The 21,070-nt window shown below is 33.2% G+C and overlaps 1 protein-coding gene across 5 annotated transcripts in view; it reads left to right on the top strand.

The window, feature by feature from the left end:
- The window catches only part of TMTC3 (transmembrane O-mannosyltransferase targeting cadherins 3), a 61,350-nt gene that overhangs the window by 23,405 nt on the left and 16,875 nt on the right, over positions 1–21,070 (top strand). For all 5 annotated transcript variants that reach the window (XR_006776532.2, XM_045780011.2, XM_045780008.2 and 2 more), the window contains exons 6-13: positions 206–378; positions 5,280–5,532; positions 8,050–8,198; positions 9,951–10,071; positions 12,032–12,143; positions 16,831–16,934; positions 18,721–18,890; positions 20,510–20,736. Coding sequence is in view for 4 of the 5 variants with exons in the window: in XM_045780011.2 (XP_045635967.1) it covers positions 206–378; positions 5,280–5,532; positions 8,050–8,198; positions 9,951–10,071; positions 12,032–12,143; positions 16,831–16,934; positions 18,721–18,890; positions 20,510–20,736 (1,309 nt within the window). In the remaining variant the exon portion in view is untranslated. The remainder of the gene's footprint in view (positions 1–205; positions 379–5,279; positions 5,533–8,049; positions 8,199–9,950; positions 10,072–12,031; positions 12,144–16,830; positions 16,935–18,720; positions 18,891–20,509; positions 20,737–21,070) is intronic.

Below are 21,070 nucleotides of genomic sequence, written 5' to 3'. Positions count from 1 at the left end.
TACATGTACACAGTAATATTGTACAATATAATTCAGTATTGGATAAGATTATTGGGCTCAGTTTTATTCATTATCGCTTCCACAAATTGTGCCATATTGATTTTATAATTATAGCCAATTTGTATCTAATCTTGCATTTTGAAAATACTGCATTGAAAATATCATGGTATATTCTTACTTAAAAGTTTTTTCTTTCCTTTTGCAGTATACTTTGCCATTATTATGGACTACTGCTGGACAGTTTTTCCGTGGAAAGAGTAGTATTCCATTTTCTATGCTGCAGACACTAATAAAACTCATTGTTTTGATGTTCAGTACACTATTACTTGTTGTGATTAGAGTCCAGGTTATTCAGTCCCAACTTCCAGTATTCACCAGGTATGAAATTCTGGTTCTTTCTTTTTTTTTATTCTTTCTTTTTTTAACTCTTGATGTTAAGTGATTATAAGTGTTTTAGAAAGTCTTTGATTTACATTGATGTTTTTTAACAGCTTTATTGAGGTATAATATTTTTTTAATGATTTTAACTTAATGATACAATGATTTTAACCTGATTGGTTAAGTGTTAAGTCTCTTATATTTTTAGTGATATTTATCTGCTTGTCCTAATAATTATTGAGGAGGATGTTAAAATCTTTGACTGTAATTATTGAGTTGTCTATTTCTCCTTGTAGTTTTTTCAATTTTTGCTTCATGTGAGTTAAAGTTCTAAAAGTGCATAACATTTAGGATTGTGATGACCCGATCCCTTTACATTAATTAAATGAGTTTCTTTATCCCCTGGTCTTTACTCAGAAATTCACTTTATCTATTTTTTCTTAGTGTTATGTTGTTTATCTTTTTCTGTCCTTTAACTTTTTATCTATCAATATATTTATATTTAAAGTTGACTTTTTGTAGGTTACATAAAGTTGGGTCTTCCTTTTTTGTTTGGTCAGACAATATTTTTTAAATGAGATGTTTCAACTGTTTACATTCAATGTGATTTTCACCTTGTTCCAGTTTTCTTTGTGACTAAATGACTTTTTTTTAACACTTTTGATATGTGGGTCTGCTGGTGCTGAATTGTTTTAGCTTTATATATAAAAATATTCTATCTTTGTTTTTGAAAAATATTTTGAATTCTGAGTGTAGAATTCCACACTGATTGTTGTGCATTCAGCACTCTAATAATGTTGCTCTGCTATTTTCTAGCTCGCATTGTTTTCACTGGGCAATCCTTTGTCATCTTTATTTTTATGCTTCTGCGTGTAGTGTGTCTTTTTCTCTCTGCCTACTTTATTATTTTCTCTGTCATTGTTTCTCAATTTTTTTTAATTGAGACATAATTTATATATAACACTATTAGTTTTAGGTATACAATGTAACGGTTTAATAATATATATTATCACAATAAGTGTACTTAACATCTATCCATCACCACACGTAATTACAAAAAAATTTCTTTCTTCTGATGAAGACTTTTAAGACCTATTTTCTTTGGAATTTTCAAATATACAATACAGTATCATTAACTATGGTCACATGCTGCGTATCACTACCGTAGGACTTACTTATCTTATAACAAAATTTGGGTGAAGGTGGTCAAATGACACAAACTTCCAGTCACAGTTCTTTTATTTTTATGTATCTTGTGCTTAGGTTAATTGAGCGTAGGATCTGTAGGTTTTACTTTATGTAAATTTGGAAATTTTTAATCTATTACTTCTTGAAATATTTTTCTCTTATCTTCTTTTTCTGGGACCCCAACTACATGTATATTAAGCCTTTGATAGTTGTCAGACTAATGTTCTTTTTATTTCCCTCCAAAAACTATTTTCTCCCTGTTTTCATTTTGGATAGTTTCTTCTCCAGTGTATTCAAGTTCACTAATCTTTTTTCTGCGATGTCTAATCTGCCTTTAATTTTTTTCTAGTTCTTTTTCATTTCAGATATTGTTTCCATCTCTAGAAATTCTGTTTAAGACTTTTTATGTTTCATGGCTCTACATGAGATGTTCTAGTGCTTTAATTTCCTCATCTACTAATTTTATTGTATGTGTCATTTCTTAGTCAGTTTAGATTAAATAATTTTTCTCCTCATGGATTATGTTTCTACTTCTTCACATGCCAGGCAATTTTTTAATAGATGTCATATGTGCATTTTACTTTAATATATAAATGTTTTAGAGCTTTCTCCTGGGATGCATTTAAGTTATTTGAGAAATGTTTCATCTTCTAGCCACACTTTTAATCTTTGATGAATGAGACCACAACAGCATTTACAGAAGGGCTAATTTTCTTCCGCTACTGACACAAGACCCTTCTGACTACTCTATCTGATAGACTGTGATTTATGAGAATTTTCATCCTGGCTGCTAAGGAACGATTGCCACCTCTGTATGGTATTTGAGATTTTTTATCTAATTCTTTTGAGAGGTACTTTCCTAACTGCATTATCTTTCCTACGGCTATTATAACAAATTACCAGAAACTGGGTAGCTTAAAGCAGCAGAAAGTTATTCTCTGTCAGTGCTAGAGACCAGAAGTCCAAAATCAAGGTGTCGGGCACAGTTGGTTCCTTCTGAAGACTCTCAGGAAGAATCTGTTCCATGCTTCTTTCCTAGTTTCTAGTGGTTGCTAGCAGTCTTTGGCATTCCTTCTTCCTTGTATTTCTCTGTATTCTCTCTTTGTATAAGAACACCAGTCATTAGATTTAGGGCTCACCCTAATCTAGTATGACCTCATCCTAATTTAACTAATTACATTGGCAAAAAAAAAGGTTTCCAGTAATGTCACAATCTGAGGTTCTGGGTGATATGAATGTTGAGAGACATGGTTCAACCACTACACTGATCTTGAGTGTTTCCTCACATACATATGCTGATCAGTTCTCATCAGTACCAAAATCTGGAGAGAGACCCTCTGCAGATATAAGTTCTCTTTCTCAGCAGCTTTCTTCTCTCTGGTATTCTGTCCACTGACCCTAGTCCCCTGGGCTCCTAGGGCTCCCATTTCCATCTTTGCAACCTAAGGATACTCCTAGGCTCCACTAGGTTCCCCCTCACAGCTCCACAGACTAAAAACTGTGTCTAGTTATTGAACTTTCCAGGTACGGTTTCCCTCATTTTTTTTTTTTTTCCTCTCAGGTCTTTGCTGATGCTCAGTTTGTTAAGAAAAGTTTTATATATCTTGTCTGGTTCTTTGCTTGTTTAAAGCTAGAAGCAAAAGTTGTGCTGAATTTAACAGTCTACATATTTTTTTCCTGCTCTAACATTTAGCATTTTTCCATTTCACCTTACTCAGCTAAAATTTAAAATGAAATTTATACTAGTTCTTTATTCAGTTATATTAAAGTATCTGACATTAAATGCAAGAACTTTTTTTCTTTTTTTTTTTTTTTAAACAAAAGGCCAAAATGTTGTTGGTGTGCTATCCAGGATAGTGCATTGCGGGCCCTGGTTAGAATAAAATTTATTCAGATAATTCTCTTATCTTAAACATTTTCTTTGTAACATTTTCCATATAATTATTATTTTTAGTAGCATTTTTTTCTTTAAAGAATAATTACTTTTTAATTTCATGAATTTTTACTTCTGAGTCTAGCCATGGCTAGTTCAGTCTAGCCACTGAAAACTCATTTAAATATGGGAAATAAAGTGAATTGTAAATATATACTTTATATATTTCCTTCTTCACCGTAAGTTTCAGTGGTATGGTTTTTATTATTCCTTTTAGAGAATTTCCATCAACTGCTTTTCATGTCCAGTTGTATTTGTTTTGTGTATGTGTTTGTGGATGGCTGTATGGGATATATTAAATTAAATATATATTTTCCAAATGGAAGCATTTAAAAATATGTGTGTATATACACTTTCTTCTATTACATTACCCTCTGAAGTTGATTATAATATTGCTTGACTTGCTTTGACGTGTTCTTTCTCTAACTCTCTTACAGTCATTAAATTGGCAATTCTAAATCAACCATTAATTATAAAAATGAACTCTGAATAGTGGATTATAGGAAAAAAGCTTTGTATTCACTTCTGTTGGTTATTTGAGAATTCATGTCCTGACTCAAGATTTATTATTTTTCATTCATGTATTCAAATATGAAAGTTTTTTAGATATTATTTGTGCAAATAGTATTTACTTTTTCTCAGCCATTTGAATTTTTAAGAAGACCAAGTCAAATAAATGTTGGGGTTTGATTTTTCATTAACTGATTCATTTTAAAATGAGAAATTGGGTTTTAAGGGACTATATATTAACATAGCCAATAAAATTTTGAATGTAGCCTAAAAAAATAAAAATCTGAAGCTATTCATTTGAAATATATATATATATATATTTTTTTTATAAGATTTTATTTATTTGACAGAGAGACACAGCAAGAGAGGGAACACAAGCAGGGGGAGTGGGAGAGGGAGAAGCAGACTTCCTGCTGAGCAGGGAGCCTGATGTGGGGCTTGATCCTAGGACCCTGGGATCATGACCTGTGCCAAAGGCAGATGCTTAACAACTGAGCCACCCAGGCACCCCTGAAATATATTTTAAAAAACGATTTGACTATGATTTGACTTAAGTTTGTAGGAAACATACTAAATTAATGAAGTGTACATGTAATATATCATGGCCTGGACAAATATAAATTAGGATATAAGTTTATATTAGTATGTACTAGGAGAAAAAGTAGAGCACAAATAAAATGTTACATAGGCCTATACAGTTACTATTCTATACTGGAAATTTTATTTTCAGCTTCTTAGAAGTCTAAGCAAAAGGGAAGAGCTCACAGGTGATACAATTTTCTCTGTCCATGACAAAAGAAAGACATAGTAATTCTTTCTAGGAAGCATAATTTTTATCAGCATTTAGTGCTAAAAGAAGTATCTCATGAAGAAAAAACATTGGTTAGTGTTCTCAGAAGCACTCCTACACACATACAACAATGAATCTTTTAAAACTTTTCTTTCTACTTTTAATCAGGAGGTTATACTTCTGCAGAGTATCATATTATAGTGAGTTGTCTGAATTATTCTAATAATAAACTAGAAATAGATAACCTAGTTGCCCTTTAAACAGTTCATAGTTTGTCTCAACTAGACATTTCTTAAAAGGTTAGACAGTTTCAGTTTCAACTCTAGTGAGTACTGGGGTATTAGTAAAAATATTTTGCCTTTTCAATGAGATTACATGTAAAATATTGCTTTTATTGTTCGGTATTTTATTATATGTTACATATTTTGTGTTTACAAAGTGTTTTAGTTTAAATAACTTTTTTTTTCATTCTTTATACAGGTTTGATAACCCAGCTGCTGTAAGCCCAACTCCTACAAGGCAGCTAACTTTTAACTATCTCCTTCCTTTGAATGCTTGGCTTCTGTTAAATCCTTCAGAACTCTGCTGTGATTGGACCATGGGAACAATACCACTTATAGAGTCATTTCTAGATATTCGAAATCTTGCCACATTTACTTTCTTTTGCTTTTTGGGGGCATTGGGAATATTCAGTCTCAGATACCCTGGTGATTCCTCCAAGACTGTTTTAATGGTAAGAAACTCTTGGGGCGCCTGGGTGGCTCAGTCATTAAGCATCTGCTTTCAGCTCAGGGCGTGGTCCCGGCGTTCTGGGGTCGAGCCCCACATCAGGCTCTTCCACTGGGAGCCTGCCTGTTCCTCTCCCACTCCCCCTGCTTGTGTTCCTTCTCTCGCTGGCTGTCTCTCTCTCTGTCAAATAAATAAATAAAATCTTTAAAAAAAAATATTGTAAGAAACTCAATTTTTCAGATGATATAACATTTAGTTGATTTGGAGACGCCTTTAGTTTTTCAAAGCATCTTAGAAATAGCATCTTTCTTTGTTCAACATCAGCCTAATTTATTAACTTATTTTAGGCTATCCTAAAATTATATATCAGAATTTCATATGCAGGCATAATTTGACATTCAGCATGTAAAATAAAAACTGGTTTTGAATTTCCTTGATTTGGTAGGAACTCTGAAACCATGAAGCATACCTTTGGCATCATTTTCTTCTATTTCTTTACCCAAGTTTTACACTTTGAGGAAATAGATCATTGTTTTCTTGACACAGAGAAGAGTGTCGTGTAAGATAGACAACTAGAAATATGTAGATTTTTAGTTCTCATCAGCAAGATTTTCATTACTCCCCAAGTTATTTTTTACTATGTTCAGAGAACTCTGATTATTTACACAGTCTTCTTGTTGTTTTTCTAGGGTGTGTTTCTTTGTAATTTTCTTACTCTGCTGTCACGTCTTACTTGTAGCAGTTTTATTGTGTCTTCCTTTAAATTACTGAAGACAGTAATAATCTTTACATTGAGCATTTGCTGTATGCCAGAAAGTGTTTTGAATACTTTACAAATATATCATCGCTGGCTGCAGCCACTAGGTTCATTTATTCATTCAGTAAAAAGTTTTTCTTGTAGCCTGTGTACCAGGCAGCCTTTTGGGCACTAAGGATATGATAAAAAGAAATACAAGGCCTCAGTTACCAGGAACTGGCATTTTGGAAAAATTTGAAGCTAATCTCTGAGATATAGAGAAGATTGAAAAAATACAGTTTGGGGGAAAGATCATATCTACTACTACTTTTTAATGTGTTGAGTTTGATCCTGGTAGATATTTTGAATAGCACTTGGTGCCTAGAGTTCAGAGGAGAGTCCTAAGCTTCACATAAAAATTTGATAGATTGGCATAGAGTTAGTAATTGAAACCAGGATGTGAATAAGAAGGTTTATGGAGAGGTTATATAGACAGCAGCCTTTCTCAACTGGGGTTTTGTGACTTTTCTCAAAGATGGTAACCAGCTATTACCGTTCCAAATACATAGAATAGAAGATAATTCATACACATAATGAATGCCTTAGAGTATTTGGTCTTAATTCTCCCTCAAAAAATAGTTGAAGGGCCTAGCTAGATAGAGTGAAAAGAGAAGAACCCTACAACTAGGTCTTGAAAAACTCCTATATTTAGATATTGTGTGGAGGAGACTTAACCTAAATAGGAGATAGACCAAATGGATGGAAAAGTAATTAAGTATTTCAAGAAAGATGGAGTGGTTATCACGAACAGATGCTGTTAGGCAGAAAAGTGAGATCAGTCATATCTGACCTGTTTAGGTATATTAGTTACTTAATGAAATTTATTTCTATGGAGAGATTCAATTGGGAGATGAGGATATGAAGATTGGTAGTATAGATAACCTGTAGGGGTAACTCAAATTTGAATATTTCAAAGGAGGAGATAAGCTTGAATTTATTACCACCTAAGTAAGAGAAGACTAAGCCAGCTTGAAGCATAACAGACTGCTGATCTCAGGTAGAGCTGGGAGGAAGCATAAAGATCTAGAATTAGTGGATCTCCAAAGGTAGGAGAATCACTTTCATTGGAGTACTCAGTTGGCTGAGTTTTAGAAGCAAGGAATATCACTAATGGGTTGACTTGCAAAAACATACTCTTTGGGGCGCCTGGGTAGCGCAGTCCTTAAGCGTCTGCCTTCAGCTCAGGGCGTGATCTTGGCGTTCCGGGATCGAGTCCCACATCGGGCTCCTCCGCTGGGAGCCTGCTTCTTCCTCTCCCACTCCCCTGCTGTGTTCCCTCTCTCGCTGGCTGTCTCTCTCTGTCAAATAAGTAAATAAAATCTTTATAAAAAGAAAAATACTCATTGATTTGAAATGTTGATTAAATGGGGTTAGAGTTTTGTTAAAACCTGTTAACATCTCTGTCAGTGTATTTTTTACCACATACAGAAGTTGGATGTATAAAGATATTAATGTCTTATTTTAGATACGTTTTCAAAAAATATTTAATTGGACGAGCCCTAATTATAAGTCCTAGCTTGATCTCACCTTGGTGACATACATCCTTATGTTTGTTGTTACCGTCCCTAAGTTGCCTTCTTTATGTTTAAATTAGTATTGTTTATAGCATTATTAAAAATGGTCCATCAATACATTATTCAAATTAAATGATAAAATATTTAGGTTTAACTTTTGAGTGTCCATATATTTTTTTAACTTATTGAAATATCTTCTTTTTCTTTGTAGGCACTTTGTTTGATGGCGTTACCATTTATTCCTGCATCGAACCTTTTTTTCCCAGTTGGATTTGTTGTTGCTGAGCGAGTATTATATGTTCCTAGCATGGGATTCTGTATTTTGGTAGCCCATGGATGGCAGAAAATATCAAACAAAAGGTGAATTAAAATGTTAGTTCATTTAATGCTTGCTAACGATAGAATTAAGTGTGATACATTTAAGTACTTAAAATGTTTAGTTCAGTTATATAAGTCCTACTTTTATACCTTTTTATTTTTCATCTTGATAGTCTCATTTTTCTGTAATTTAGGTTAGGAAAGCTCCATGGTACCTATGTTCTTCTTATTATTAATATGATTTTATCATACAGCCTGTGTCATAACAAACCTTGAGTCAGACCCAAATGAAAACAAGGGTATTGTTGAGACTAGAGTTATAAATGACCATTTCCACTTCAATATGCAGTGAACTAAGATATAGTCTTCTTACTTAAGTGAGTCATATTGAGTCAATACATATAAATGCATATAGTAAGCAATCTATAATTTCTTGATATTATCACTATCTGCATCATAACCACCATGTCCTACTTGCCTTAAACTAACAATTAAGAAACAGAATAGTCACACTGTATATATACAAGAAATGGCCACTGACTGCTTTCTCACTTTCCATTCATCCTTCAACCCACAGCATTCTGACTTGTCTCTACATCATTGCATCCTAGTAGCTAAATCCAGTCAGCGCTTGTATTTAAAATGTATTTCCCTGGCGTGTATAAAAAGTGTCTCTCCTAATTCTCTTCCATGTCTGTTCATTGCTGTTCAGTCCCTTTTCAGAGTCTTCTTGGTATACCTGCTCTTTAAATATTTTTTATTTGTCAGAGTTTTACTCACAGCCATTTTTCTCACACTGCATATTCTCCCTGGGTGATCTCATCCATGTCTACAATTTTCACTAACATCTACCAGGCCTTTTCTCTTAACTTATACCCATATAACCAGTTTTAATCAATACCAATTTTTGAGTGCTTACCATGTGCCAAGAGCCATGATAGACCCTTTAGATTTGTTTTCTCCTTTAATCTAACATTCCTTAACTCTGTTGTACACATTTGAAAGTTAAAGCTCGTACAGGTTACTTGAACAGGTTACCTCAAGATCACATTTTTTAAAAGTAGGCTCCATGGTCCATGTTCTTTCTGATCCATGCACTCTTATCCTGATTAAGTGGATCTCTCAAAATGAAAGAAGTTGAACTGTGTTACTAAGGCAAAAACAGACTTAGAGAACTTTAGTACTAAATGAGGCCATAGGGATTATTGAAGTATCACCTTTTTATAGATGAAAAATTGAGTCCCAAATAATTAGCCTAAAGCTGTATAAGTAATTTGTATCTATTTCATAAAGAGTTAGTTTTACTATGACTTATAATAAATAATTCTAGCTTTAGAATATGAAATTATTCCAAGAATGTCATGATAACCTGTGGTTTAGATGCTATCTGTGTAAGCCAATTTTTCTTTTCAAATATAGCCAATGACAAATTGACCCTTGATAAACACAAAAATATTCAAATTGTAAGTAAAGGCCCTAAAAAGGAAAAGTCACAGTTAAAAATTGGTTTGTCACCTTTTTGCCGTTATATGTAAACAGAGTTTTTGAAATAGAGGCAAATATTGGAATTTAATATAATTAAAGACTGAAGTAGAAGGTAGTATGCATAATATTTAATTTTTTGATGTTCCCTTTGAAGTTAGATGATTATTAGAATGATCCATGTTCCTTAGAATAAACTCAAAGATGATATTTGGAGATATTTGACATACTTTTTACCTCTATTCTAAAAGATCAAATGCTTCTGGTGATGTAGACAATGGTTTTTTTGTTTTGCTTTTTTCTCTTAAACAGTGTATTTAAAAAGTTATCCTGGGTTTGTCTGTCTATGGTGATATTCACTCATGCCTTAAAAACACTCCACAGAAATTGGGATTGGGAGTCTGAATATACATTGTTTATGTCAGCCTTGAAGGTAAAGTATTATCCAGAATGACAGGAAAGTATGTCATTAATGATTTCTTATAGTCATGTCTAAGATGTTTTTACATTTAATTAGACATTTTACTGTCAATTTTAAGTACTTCTCCAAAAGATTATTAAAAATAATTTGTTCTTTATGTAATATATACTGTAACCAGTGCTTTGAATTATATTTAGTTGGTTTGTCTATGGAATATATGAATAATTCCCTAAATGCTATATGGTTGTTAGAAGCTCAAATGATAATATAATGTTTAAATAAGAATGCCATATATGGTTCATAGTTCTGAAGGTGAACTTTTTTTTTTAACCTTTTAACGTCTTTAAAATCAGAATAACTCTTAAGCGAGAGGCATCTTACAATTAATTAGTGGCTTTTTGTTTTCTTAATTGTGAGTCTTAGAATTGATGGCATTTTAGATTCAGTGAAATAAAATGCATACCAAAAAATGGTACCCTACTATGTAGAAGATAACCAAGGTTACAATACTGTAGGAAAGATAGGAACTGGCAGAAAGTAGTGACAAAGTATTTCTGTATAACGGACACCATATGGGAATAAAGTCTTTTTTAAAAATCATAAAATTTGGTTTCTGTAAGTTATAAGCAGTGATTTTTTTTCTCAGGTGCTTCTCTTCAAAACTCTAAATTCTTAACTTCCTTTTGGCTATTTCTGTACTCCCCATTGCTTGGCTTTACTGGAATACCGCCTCATTCCAATAGTCTATGTGACTTCTTGATTTGGCATCAACTTAAGATCACATGACTATCCTTTTGTCTCAGTAATTCCACTCCCTCCTGTAGCTCAGAAGTCTGTAAACAAAAGAGACCTCATTACTATTCTTAATCTGCACTCCTGGAATACGAATGGAGCCCCATAATTTTCAAGAATTTGCTTATCTTTATTCCTAGAACAATCTCAAAACCACAGCCCCACTCACTGAGGCAAGTTCCTTGGCAAGGTACCATCCTCTCCCTGCAGGAACATCATGCCCATCTGTGAACTCTTAAAGCACAGATTAATTTAGAACTTTAATCCCAGGTTTCCCATTACCATAATAGACTACATAAATAGCTTTAAAACAAGCCTAAAAATAAGTAATCAGTGCAATGTTAAACATATTCTCATGTTCAAATACCTTCTTTCCCAAAAGAATACAAATAATAGAGCAGTTTACAAACAGCACAATGCTTTTTTTTTTTTTAAAGGTAAGCTCTCTGCCCAGTGTGGGGCTTGAACTCATGACCCCAAGATCAAGAGTTACGTACTCTACTGACTAAGCCAGCCAAGCACCCCATGATGTTGATCAAATAAAATATTTAGTGAAATTCTAATATATGAAATAGATGAAATCAGACTACTGTGGTTTTAATATGTTTATGTTAAAAGGAAGGAGAGTAAATTTGGTAAAACTCTTCGTTTGGCTCCTTTCTCATCTCCAGGGACAGCTCTGTGGAACACTCCATTCCTAATAATACACAAAACAAATATCTTTGTTAATTGAAGGTATATATATAAGTTTTTCTTTTCTGAGAGAAAATTTGAATTATTTTTTCAAGTTTATTGAAGTATAATTGATATATAACTTTGTATTTAAGGTATACAACATAATGATATCTGTGTATATTATGAAATAATTACAATAAGTTAACTTCTGTCACCTCACATAGGTACATTTTTTTTCTTTTGATGAGAATTTCGAAGATCTACTCTCTTAGCAACTTTCAGATATACATTATAATATTGTTAACTATAGTCACCGCGCTGTACATTGTATTCACAAAACTTATTTGTCTTGTAACTGAAAGTTTGTGTCTTTGAGCACCTCACCCATTCATGGATACCTCTGTGGAACACTCCACTCCTAATGGTATACCAAATAAATATCTGTGTTAATTGGAGTTGTATTTTTAAATTGTAATTAATTTCTATCTCTGCTTATGTATTGAAGGTAAATAAAAATAATGCCAAATTATGGAATAATGTGGGTCATGCTCTGGAAAATGAAAAGAACTTTGAGAGAGCTTTGAAATACTTCTTACAGGCTACCCATGTTCAGCCAGGTAAGCATTATTAAGTAATAAAACTATTAGAATAGCTTCTTTTTAAAAACTTGATTATATTTGGGGATAATAAGGTAGACTTTCATTTTCAAACTTCATTCTAGGTGATATGAATACTATAGTGTTTGATACTGTCTTATTTTGTGTTGGATTGTGTATTAGAGCTACGTAGACATTTAAGGATTTTTTTTTAACATAGCAGAGTTGAATGGTACTGATGAGCAATTTTGGTGGAATGATAGATGCAAAGGCCTGATAGGAGTCTGTTTAGGAGAGTGGGGGAAGAGTAATTGGAGACAGTTGGTATTGAAAACTCTTAAAGAGTATCAATAGGAAATGGTGATATTGCTGGGAATGGAGTCAGGAGAAGGTAAGTGGGATGATAGGGGGTTTTTTTTGTTTTTAGTTTTAAGGTGGGAGAAACAAAGCGTATGTGCAATCCACTGAGGCTGGGAAAAAGTAGTAATTCAAGATGGGGGGACAAATTACAGGATCATCGTCCTTAAATAGATGAGAAGAGATGGATATAGGCAGTCGAATAGATCACCTGGAGGAAGTTTCTGGAAATTGTCTTCTGTTTGCTTCTGTTTTCTCATTGAAATAGAAAGCAGAGTCATCAGAGAGTGAGGAAGGGGTCGAAGTTCTGGACATCTGAGAACAGGAGAGGCTGTGAAGTAGCCATCTAGAATGGTGCTTCATAAACTTGAATTTGCCTGTGAATCACACAGAGATGTTATAGTGCACGTTCTGATGGATACAAGTTTAGAATAGAGCCTGAAGTTCTGCATTTCTAATAAGTTCCCAGTTGATGCTTAGCTCATGGGTCGCACTTTTGGAAACAAGATATAGGAAAGTCTGTAGACTAGGAAAATGTATAATTGCCAAGCAGTTCTAACACCCTACTTGAGGTTAGAAATTTTTTATTTAAAATTAAACTAGTTGATATATGCTTTTCTCTTACTACTTTACAGCTGAAATGGTAAAGGCATGGAGAATTCTGTTAAACAGGATTAGGGCTTTTTTAAAAAATGTGTTATTACTAAACAAGAAACATAAGGGAATGATTATAATGGACAAAGAATCTAAGTTAAAAAGGGAGGTGAGGCAGGGTGATAGGATCAGTGATTTATAGATCTGAAGAATTGCTGGTGTCTGAGTAGGATCTAGCTAGAGCATCAGTATTTTTCAAGAGGACTACTATTGGCATTTTGAGTGGACAGAACTGTATTTTAGGATATGTGCCAAACATGGCCCTCATCCACCAAATACCATCATTACTTTCTATTCAGAATGATGACCAAAAGGGACTCCCATCCCCACCCTCAACACACACACACCTCATACCCCAGTCACATTTCTAAATATCCTCAGAGAAGTGGGGAGTGGAAAGCAATATCCACTATTTGCCTATTAGATATGACTCTGGTCATTGAACTAACTAGTTAAAGGAAGATGGAGGTGAAAGATCATTGGAGGAAAGAATTTCAAAGGCCAAGTATTAGAAAATTTGTCTTTGTAGATTTTGAAATCACTAAGAATTATGAGAACTGTGAGGAGCCAGGAGCTTTGACTCAGAGAATAGTGACTGCAACAAGGAAGGACAGTCGATTATAATAGAGTTTTAATGACCTGAAATTCAGGGTCAAGTTTTAAGAAGGAGTAAGAGTTCTCTGGAAGTGTTGAAGGTCACCGAGGACACCTACTCTTCCTCCAGGCCCAGTGTTGCAAAGAATAAGTAAAAGAACATGGTCACTACTTGGATGAGCTACATTTAAAAAACCACATCCCAAAGGCGAAGCCAAATTTCGGTTAGAGAAAGGTGAAGAGAAAATTGCAGAAATAAAATGGATGGTCTAGCTTCTCAATTTTATCTCTCCTAGCTCTTTATGTAGTTAGTTTTTCTTGAAGTATAGAGTGCATATCCTGGGCTTCCTCATCTCTTTGCCTTTGTTTATGTTCTTCCTTGAACCTAGAATTCCTCCCTTCTCCCTTGCCATCCACCTTCTACCATTGCCTATCCATCTTTTACAATCTATCTCTCATGGCTTCTCTTTAATAAACCTTTTTATCTCTCCAATTAGAAGCAAATATTGTTAATCTTTAAAACCTCTTACAACTTCTTTATCTTTCCTATATTTGTAATTTTCTGTTTAATACTGAATGGTATTTATTTGAATATTTATTAATAATATATATTTAAGCTAAGGAGCTCCCTAGGGACAGCATGAACATCTGATTTATCTTCATACCCTCTGAATCATCTAGCATGGTCTTATACACAGTCAACATTCATTAATTTTATTTTATTTGAGAGAGAGAAAGAGGGCATGAGTGGGATGGGGTTGGGGAGAACTAGAAGGAGAGAGAGAATCTTAAGCAGGCTCCTCACGACCCTGAGATCATGACCTGAGCCAAAATCTAGTGTCAGATGCTTAACCATCCAAGCCACATGGGCACCCCAACATTCACTAATTTTAATTTATTATTTAATCTCTAAAACCTTTTAGGTTCATTGTAGGAGTCTTTAGAGAAGCAGAATCATCTTTGATATCAGAAATACAGGGACTTTGAAACTTTGAAGATGTTATGTAGGCCTCCTCTCCCTTATTTTTCTCATTTCTAAATTGGGACAGTAGTTTCTATCTCATTGCGTTGTTTTAAAGAGTAAATGGTGTGGGTGGGTGTGTATGTGCATGTTTAATTTTGTCTAGTAAACAGTGTGCATATCACTGGCTTGTTGCCAGGTATGAGCACTCAGTTTTAAAATATTTTTTCCCCTCATTGTCAGTTGTCACTTTTTGCTGTTTTTGAAATACTTGCTGAACTTTAGTATGATTTCCCTACCATAATCTCAAAATTGCTGTTTCTCATAAGCTGTGGACAGGAAAACAGTAAACCAGTTTATTACAATTTATTATGAAAAAGTACATAAAGTTAGAAATATTGAATTTGGTGTTCAGAGATGTCTTGGCTTGTTCTATGGTCTTTAGCCATGTTCTTTGGTAATTTTATTTATCTAAACTTAGGTTAAATTCTTACTTTATAATTAATTTTTTCAGATTCTTAGTTTTACCTAAGTAGCTTTCTGATCTCTATATAATAAATGATAAATATTTATCTGATGTAAAAAAAATGAGCTATGTAAGAGCAAAAACTACCTATTCTTTTCCTATGCACTTGGTAATACAATGAACTTCAGCCTTGGCTCTGCCTACATCAGAACTACCTTTGAAACTTTTTAAAAACACTTTTGCGTGTATAGATTCTATACATAGAATTTATAGATTCTATTTGATATAGATTCTATTTTGATAGAGCTAGGTGGCGCTAAGGTTATCTGAATTTTTAAAATTCATAAGTATCCAGATTTGCAGCTAATATTGGGAATGGTTTGCCTAAGCAATTTTTTTTCCTTTCTTTTTTTTTTCCTTGACCTCTCCTGAAACCTCATGAGACTCAGCAATATGTCAACGAAAAATCAACAAATCAAAAAATCAACAACAAAAAAAATCAGCCCTTTCTTCCCAAGCTTGTCTCTGGGTTCTCTAACCAAACCTGTACTGCATGTGACAGTTTCTGTTCAGTGCACACAATTACCAGCCCGAAACATAATGTAGCAAGATCTTAGGACTGTTACTCTCCTCCTAGGGCAATGCTTAAGATATATATGCTTGGCTCCTGTGTGTCCTAGGATTTGCAGGCAGAGAAATTGTTCCACAACTGCGAAATCATTGGTGTCATAGGCAAGTAGTAATTGTGTCTTATCTGTTAGAGATTCACGTTCAATAAAATTTGTCTGATTTAAGATCTTCTCTTATCTTTCTGTCTTTATTCCAAACTTTTGAAATAGTTACTAGGAAATGTGTCCTAAAAGTAGGGTGTAATGAACCCTAATACTAATACCTTTCTTATTTAAATAGCATATTTTTCTGTCCCTGAAAAAATTTGGTGAGAGTTTGATTTTCCATATCAGAAAATTACACAGAAGTTTCTGACATATTGATATAACACAACCTTTTAAAAAGGTTAAAAAAACATAAATGTTTAAAAAGAGCATAAATATGTAGGAATATATCAGTTAAGAGAGATGGGCTGCTGCATCTTAATACTGGAGAATCCTGGTATTATGCTTGCATTCCATCCACATTCACAAAAATTTTAAACAAAATCACAGGGTTTTTTTTTTTAGTCTCTTTGCCTGTGTCCCACCATGGTGCATATTTGTTACTTACAGCACTGGAAATAGTTCTAGGAATCATGATGATCTCTTTCACTTGTAGATTTTTTCACTTTTAGGGTTGAGCCATACTTTTTGAGTGAATTCCAGAGCTCTGCAATCAAGGAAATGGAAGCAAGCTTTAGTGTAGTATAGTAAAAACTAGTGAAAGGAAATGATACAAATTTCTTTATTACCTCCGTATCTCTTGTCATGTCTTAGCCTTTCAAGAATCCAGTCAAATAGTTTTTTCATGTCATGTGTATTTTCTGTCCTTATAGTACTTTATTAAATAATTTTTTAGTGTAGCATTGATCATAGATTATACAAATTGTGTTAGAAGAACTTTAAGGAGGATGCAGGATCTGTTGCCTGTTTTTGCATTTTTTGCCTAGTGTTTTTGTTGCTAGAAACATGTACATTGAATACTATTAGTGTATTTGCCAACAAATGATTTTTTTTAAATTTTAGATGATATTGGTGCCCACATGAATGTGGGAAGAACTTACAAAAATTTAAATAGAACCAAAGAAGCTGAAGAATCTTACATGATGGCTAAGTCACTGATGCCCCAAGTAAGTTGTCATAGTTTATTCCTAATGTGTTATATCCACTGTATGTCCACATTGAATAGAGTTACCTAGATGGAAAATCCTTATCTTTTCTTTAATTTGTTGACATAAAAGTAAAGTATCCAATAAACCATTTATTACTACAAGTTTTTTTTTAATTTAAATTCCAGTTAACACTGTAATATTTAGTTTCAGGTTTACAGTATAGTGGTTCAGCACTTAAATACAAGTGCACTCCTTAATCCCCAATGCCTGTTTCACCCATCTCTCCCCCCAACCTCTCCTCTGTTAGCCATCAGTTTATTCTCTGTATTTAAGAGCCTGCTTCTTGGCTTGTCTTTCTCTCTCTTTTTTCCCTCTGTTAGTTTTTTTTTTTTTTTAAGATTTTATTATTTATTTGACAGAGAGAGACTGCAGGAGAGGGAACACAAGCTAGGGGAGTGTGAGAGGGAGAAGCAGGCTTCCCGCTGAGCAGGGAGCCTGATGCGGAGCTCCGTCCCAGGACCCTGGGATCATGACCTGAGCCTAAGGCAGACGCTTAACGGCTGAGCCACCCAGGTGCCCCAGCTAGTTTGTTTCTTAAATTCCACATATGAGTGAGATCATATGGTATTCATCTTTCTCTGACTGACTTACTTCACTTAGCATAATACTACAAGTTTTATAAAGGATTACATTTACTTTTCTAACTCAATTAAAAAAATTTTCTGTATAGTATGTTTAAAAAGTTTTATAAAGTTATGAATTTTAGATATTCTTGATGAGAAGTTATCAGTGAATTGAATGACTTTAAATGAAGAGAATTTTATATATGTACATTAAGCACTAAAGTCAATGTTATTCCTCTCAAAAGATAAATGAATAAAACAAAGTAATAAAATGAATGGATACATCTCTGTTGCTGTTTGGTGTTCAGTTGTTACAATGACACATGCACACGATTCATTGGATATTACAGTATAGCCTGGAAGTTGGAAAGCCAGATCCTGGCCTTGACCAGCTATGCTTCATCAGAAAAGATAGTTTACTGCACTACAGTGTTCTCTGTGGTAGTATATATTAACATTATGTTATTAATAATAATAATATTAAAATAATTGGATGTATTTTGATAAATGTTTTAAAAACAAAATTGGACCACATGATATCTTAAGCATTATTTCAATCCTAAGATTCTAAAGTTAAATTGTGTTCAATATAGATTTTTATCAGACACAGTTTATTATTTTCACTGAAAATTTGAGTCTATGTATATTTTATAACCTTTGCTTAACCTGAATAATCAGTTAATAAGAGATTTTTATTTCCAAACTCTACCAGACTAGTGAGGCTTTAGTATAACTCTAAATAAAATTCAAAACCCTGTTGTCACAACCAGGAAATATTTTGCTGACAACATGAAAGCTGACATGGTGTAACAAATGCATGACTGAAGGGAAGGAGGTCTGAGTTCTTCCTATTCTGGGTCTGATGCAAATATATTAACAGACCTTAGCCTTAAGAGTTTAGATTTATAAGACTTTATAAAATGATGCATATAAATAAAAGCTGACAATATTCTGTTGAGCTAGCATGAATGAAAAATATATCCTTTAATGCCACAAAATATTGATTATTTATATTTTGTAAATATTGCAGGTGCTTTCATGTTTTTATGATTTATTTTAATTTGGCAGTAAAACTAGTACCATAACCTTTATATGTCATGGATATTTTAAGTAAGCCACTAGGAGTACTTATTTTTTATTTTTGTTTGGTACTGAAATTCAAATTATGTTCTTCTGAACAGATTATTCCTGGTAAAAAATATGCAGCCAGGATTGCCCCTAACCACCTAAATGTTTATATTAATCTGGCCAATCTTATCCGAGCAAATGAGTCCCGGCTGGAAGAAGCAGATCAGCTGTACCGACAAGCAATAAGCATGAGACCCGACTTCAAGCAGGCTTATATTAGCAGGTATTGTAGTTCTCTTTAAGCTGTCATTATAGAAAATTGAAGCTGTATCTGCATGTACATTTTGACTATCTGAACTAAATTGCCTTTTTTTTCTTTTAGTAATCTTAGCAACCAGGAGTATAGAAACAGCCTACTTTAGACTTAAGATCAAATTTAATTGATTTGATTTGAAATTCACAACAGTCTGTAACATGTGGTGGCAAACTTAGGTTTTATATGAAAGAAAGGGTAGAAGCTCCTTTTTAGTTTCATTTGCTTCTTACGGTCACATTCATTTTTACTTAAAACACCTGAAACTTACATTTTATAATGATTATTTCTAAAATCCAGCTTTCAAGAGCTTTCTGACTGGTTATTGATGCTTTTTACCAAAAAGAAACTTTTTAGTTGTCAGTAAAAAAAACTTTTGGCACCACATGTTGGAACTTAATATATTTTCCCATGTAAGGATTATCATTTGTATTACACTTGAGGAAAATTGTATGTTAAACTTGGTTTTGTAGCCTAGCCCAAAAACCTAATCATAATTTATAACATTGCCTCTATGGGAAAAATGTATTCAGAATTCAGTAAGCTTTTGAGATAAAATCTGTTCATAAGTTGGAGGCTGTCTTTGTTCAGTCTTACTCAGTAGTTGTTGAAATTAGCTAAGTTTAGTGGGGTTGCATATGTGAATAAAACCTCTCATGTATTGATCTATGAAGAATTATTCAGTAATCTGCATTTTAAAAAAAGCATTTGGGACAAACACTCATTCCAGAAGTTGCTTTAATTGAGAATATTAGTGGTTCATTTGATTTCATTCCTATGCTAATACTTAAGGAAATAATAGGATCATAATGAAAGTAACTACTCAAATTGATTTGCACATATGACTTTTTTAAGCTAACAGAAAATAGAACCATATTAGAAAGATTTGTAAAATGGTTTTCAAACTGTGATCCTCATCCAGATGTGTTCTTCATAGGTATCTGCTGGTCGCACAAGTGCCCTGCAACCCTTACCCAATCAGCTTTTTAAATTCTTTTTTTGTTGTTTTGTAGAGTTTTTTTGTTTATTTTTAATGAATGGCCATTTTATAAGAATACATTGTAGAAGACTAAATTTATATAAGAAAAGGCAAAATTTTCAAATGTTCTGCTCTTTATAAATGAGACTTGTAACATAGATTTGAATACTGGAAGTTCCTCATCATCACCATATTTATATTCCTTCTTCAAATGCTATTACTTGGTCTCCTGAACTATTGATCTCCCATTCTTTTTACTGTCATTTTTCTGATGTTGTCTAGTCTAGTCTGCCGTCTTTCAAGATGTACATAAAGAATATATTTTCCCTGTTCTCCCTTTATTGGATACCTCCTCATATCTTACCCTTTAAAGTCAGGTATGCTTTTTCCTTCTCTAATAATATTTGAAAACATAACCAAATTTGGTAACTAATGAGTTCAGGTTTGAGGACATATTCAGATAGTTATTTTTGTTAGGAAACTTTAAAAGCTTAGGTTAAAAGGAAAAAGGAAAAGTGTGAGTATGTGGAAAAGCTTAAAACTTGTGAAAAATAGTGTCTACAGATTGACATGGTAATATGAGTAAAGCTTGTGTTTGATTTTTCCACAGAGGAGAGTTGCTTTTAAAAATGAATAAACCTCTCAAAGCAAAAGAAGCATATCTTAAAGCACTAGAGCTGGACAGAAATAATGCAGATCTTTGGTACAACCTGGCAATTGTTCATATTGAACTTAAAGAACCAAATGAAGCCCTAAAAAATTTTAATCATGCTTTAGAACTAAATCCAAAGCATAAACTAGCATTATTCAATTCTGCTATATTAATGCAAGAATCAGGTATGTTTTCTCAAAATGTTTCTGTATTTAAACATATTGTTTGAAATAAAATAAAACCTGAACGTACATTACCTGAGGCAAATGCTTTATGAATGGATAGTTTATATCAAAACTGTACATAAATTATTTCTAAGAATGTTTAAAATACTTGAAGTACGAATTTCAAGTAATACACTCTAACACAATTGTTAGTTCTTTGGGTATATGTTAAGACTTAACTTTTCAGACATTCTATTAAGCAGTGCCTTTTTAATCTGTTTTGTCATTTTATGTACAGAAATAATCTCTTATATATACATATACATTAAATAATCAGAACTTGCAAAAAATTTTT

Source organism: Ursus americanus, chromosome 17 (genome assembly GCF_024610735.1).
Source record: "Ursus americanus isolate L20-20 chromosome 17, mUrsAme1.1.p, whole genome shotgun sequence".
Classification (NCBI taxonomy): domain Eukaryota; kingdom Metazoa; phylum Chordata; class Mammalia; order Carnivora; family Ursidae; genus Ursus; species Ursus americanus.
The sequence above is the reverse complement of the archived record's forward strand: the minus strand, read 5'-3'. Positions and strand labels throughout refer to the sequence as shown.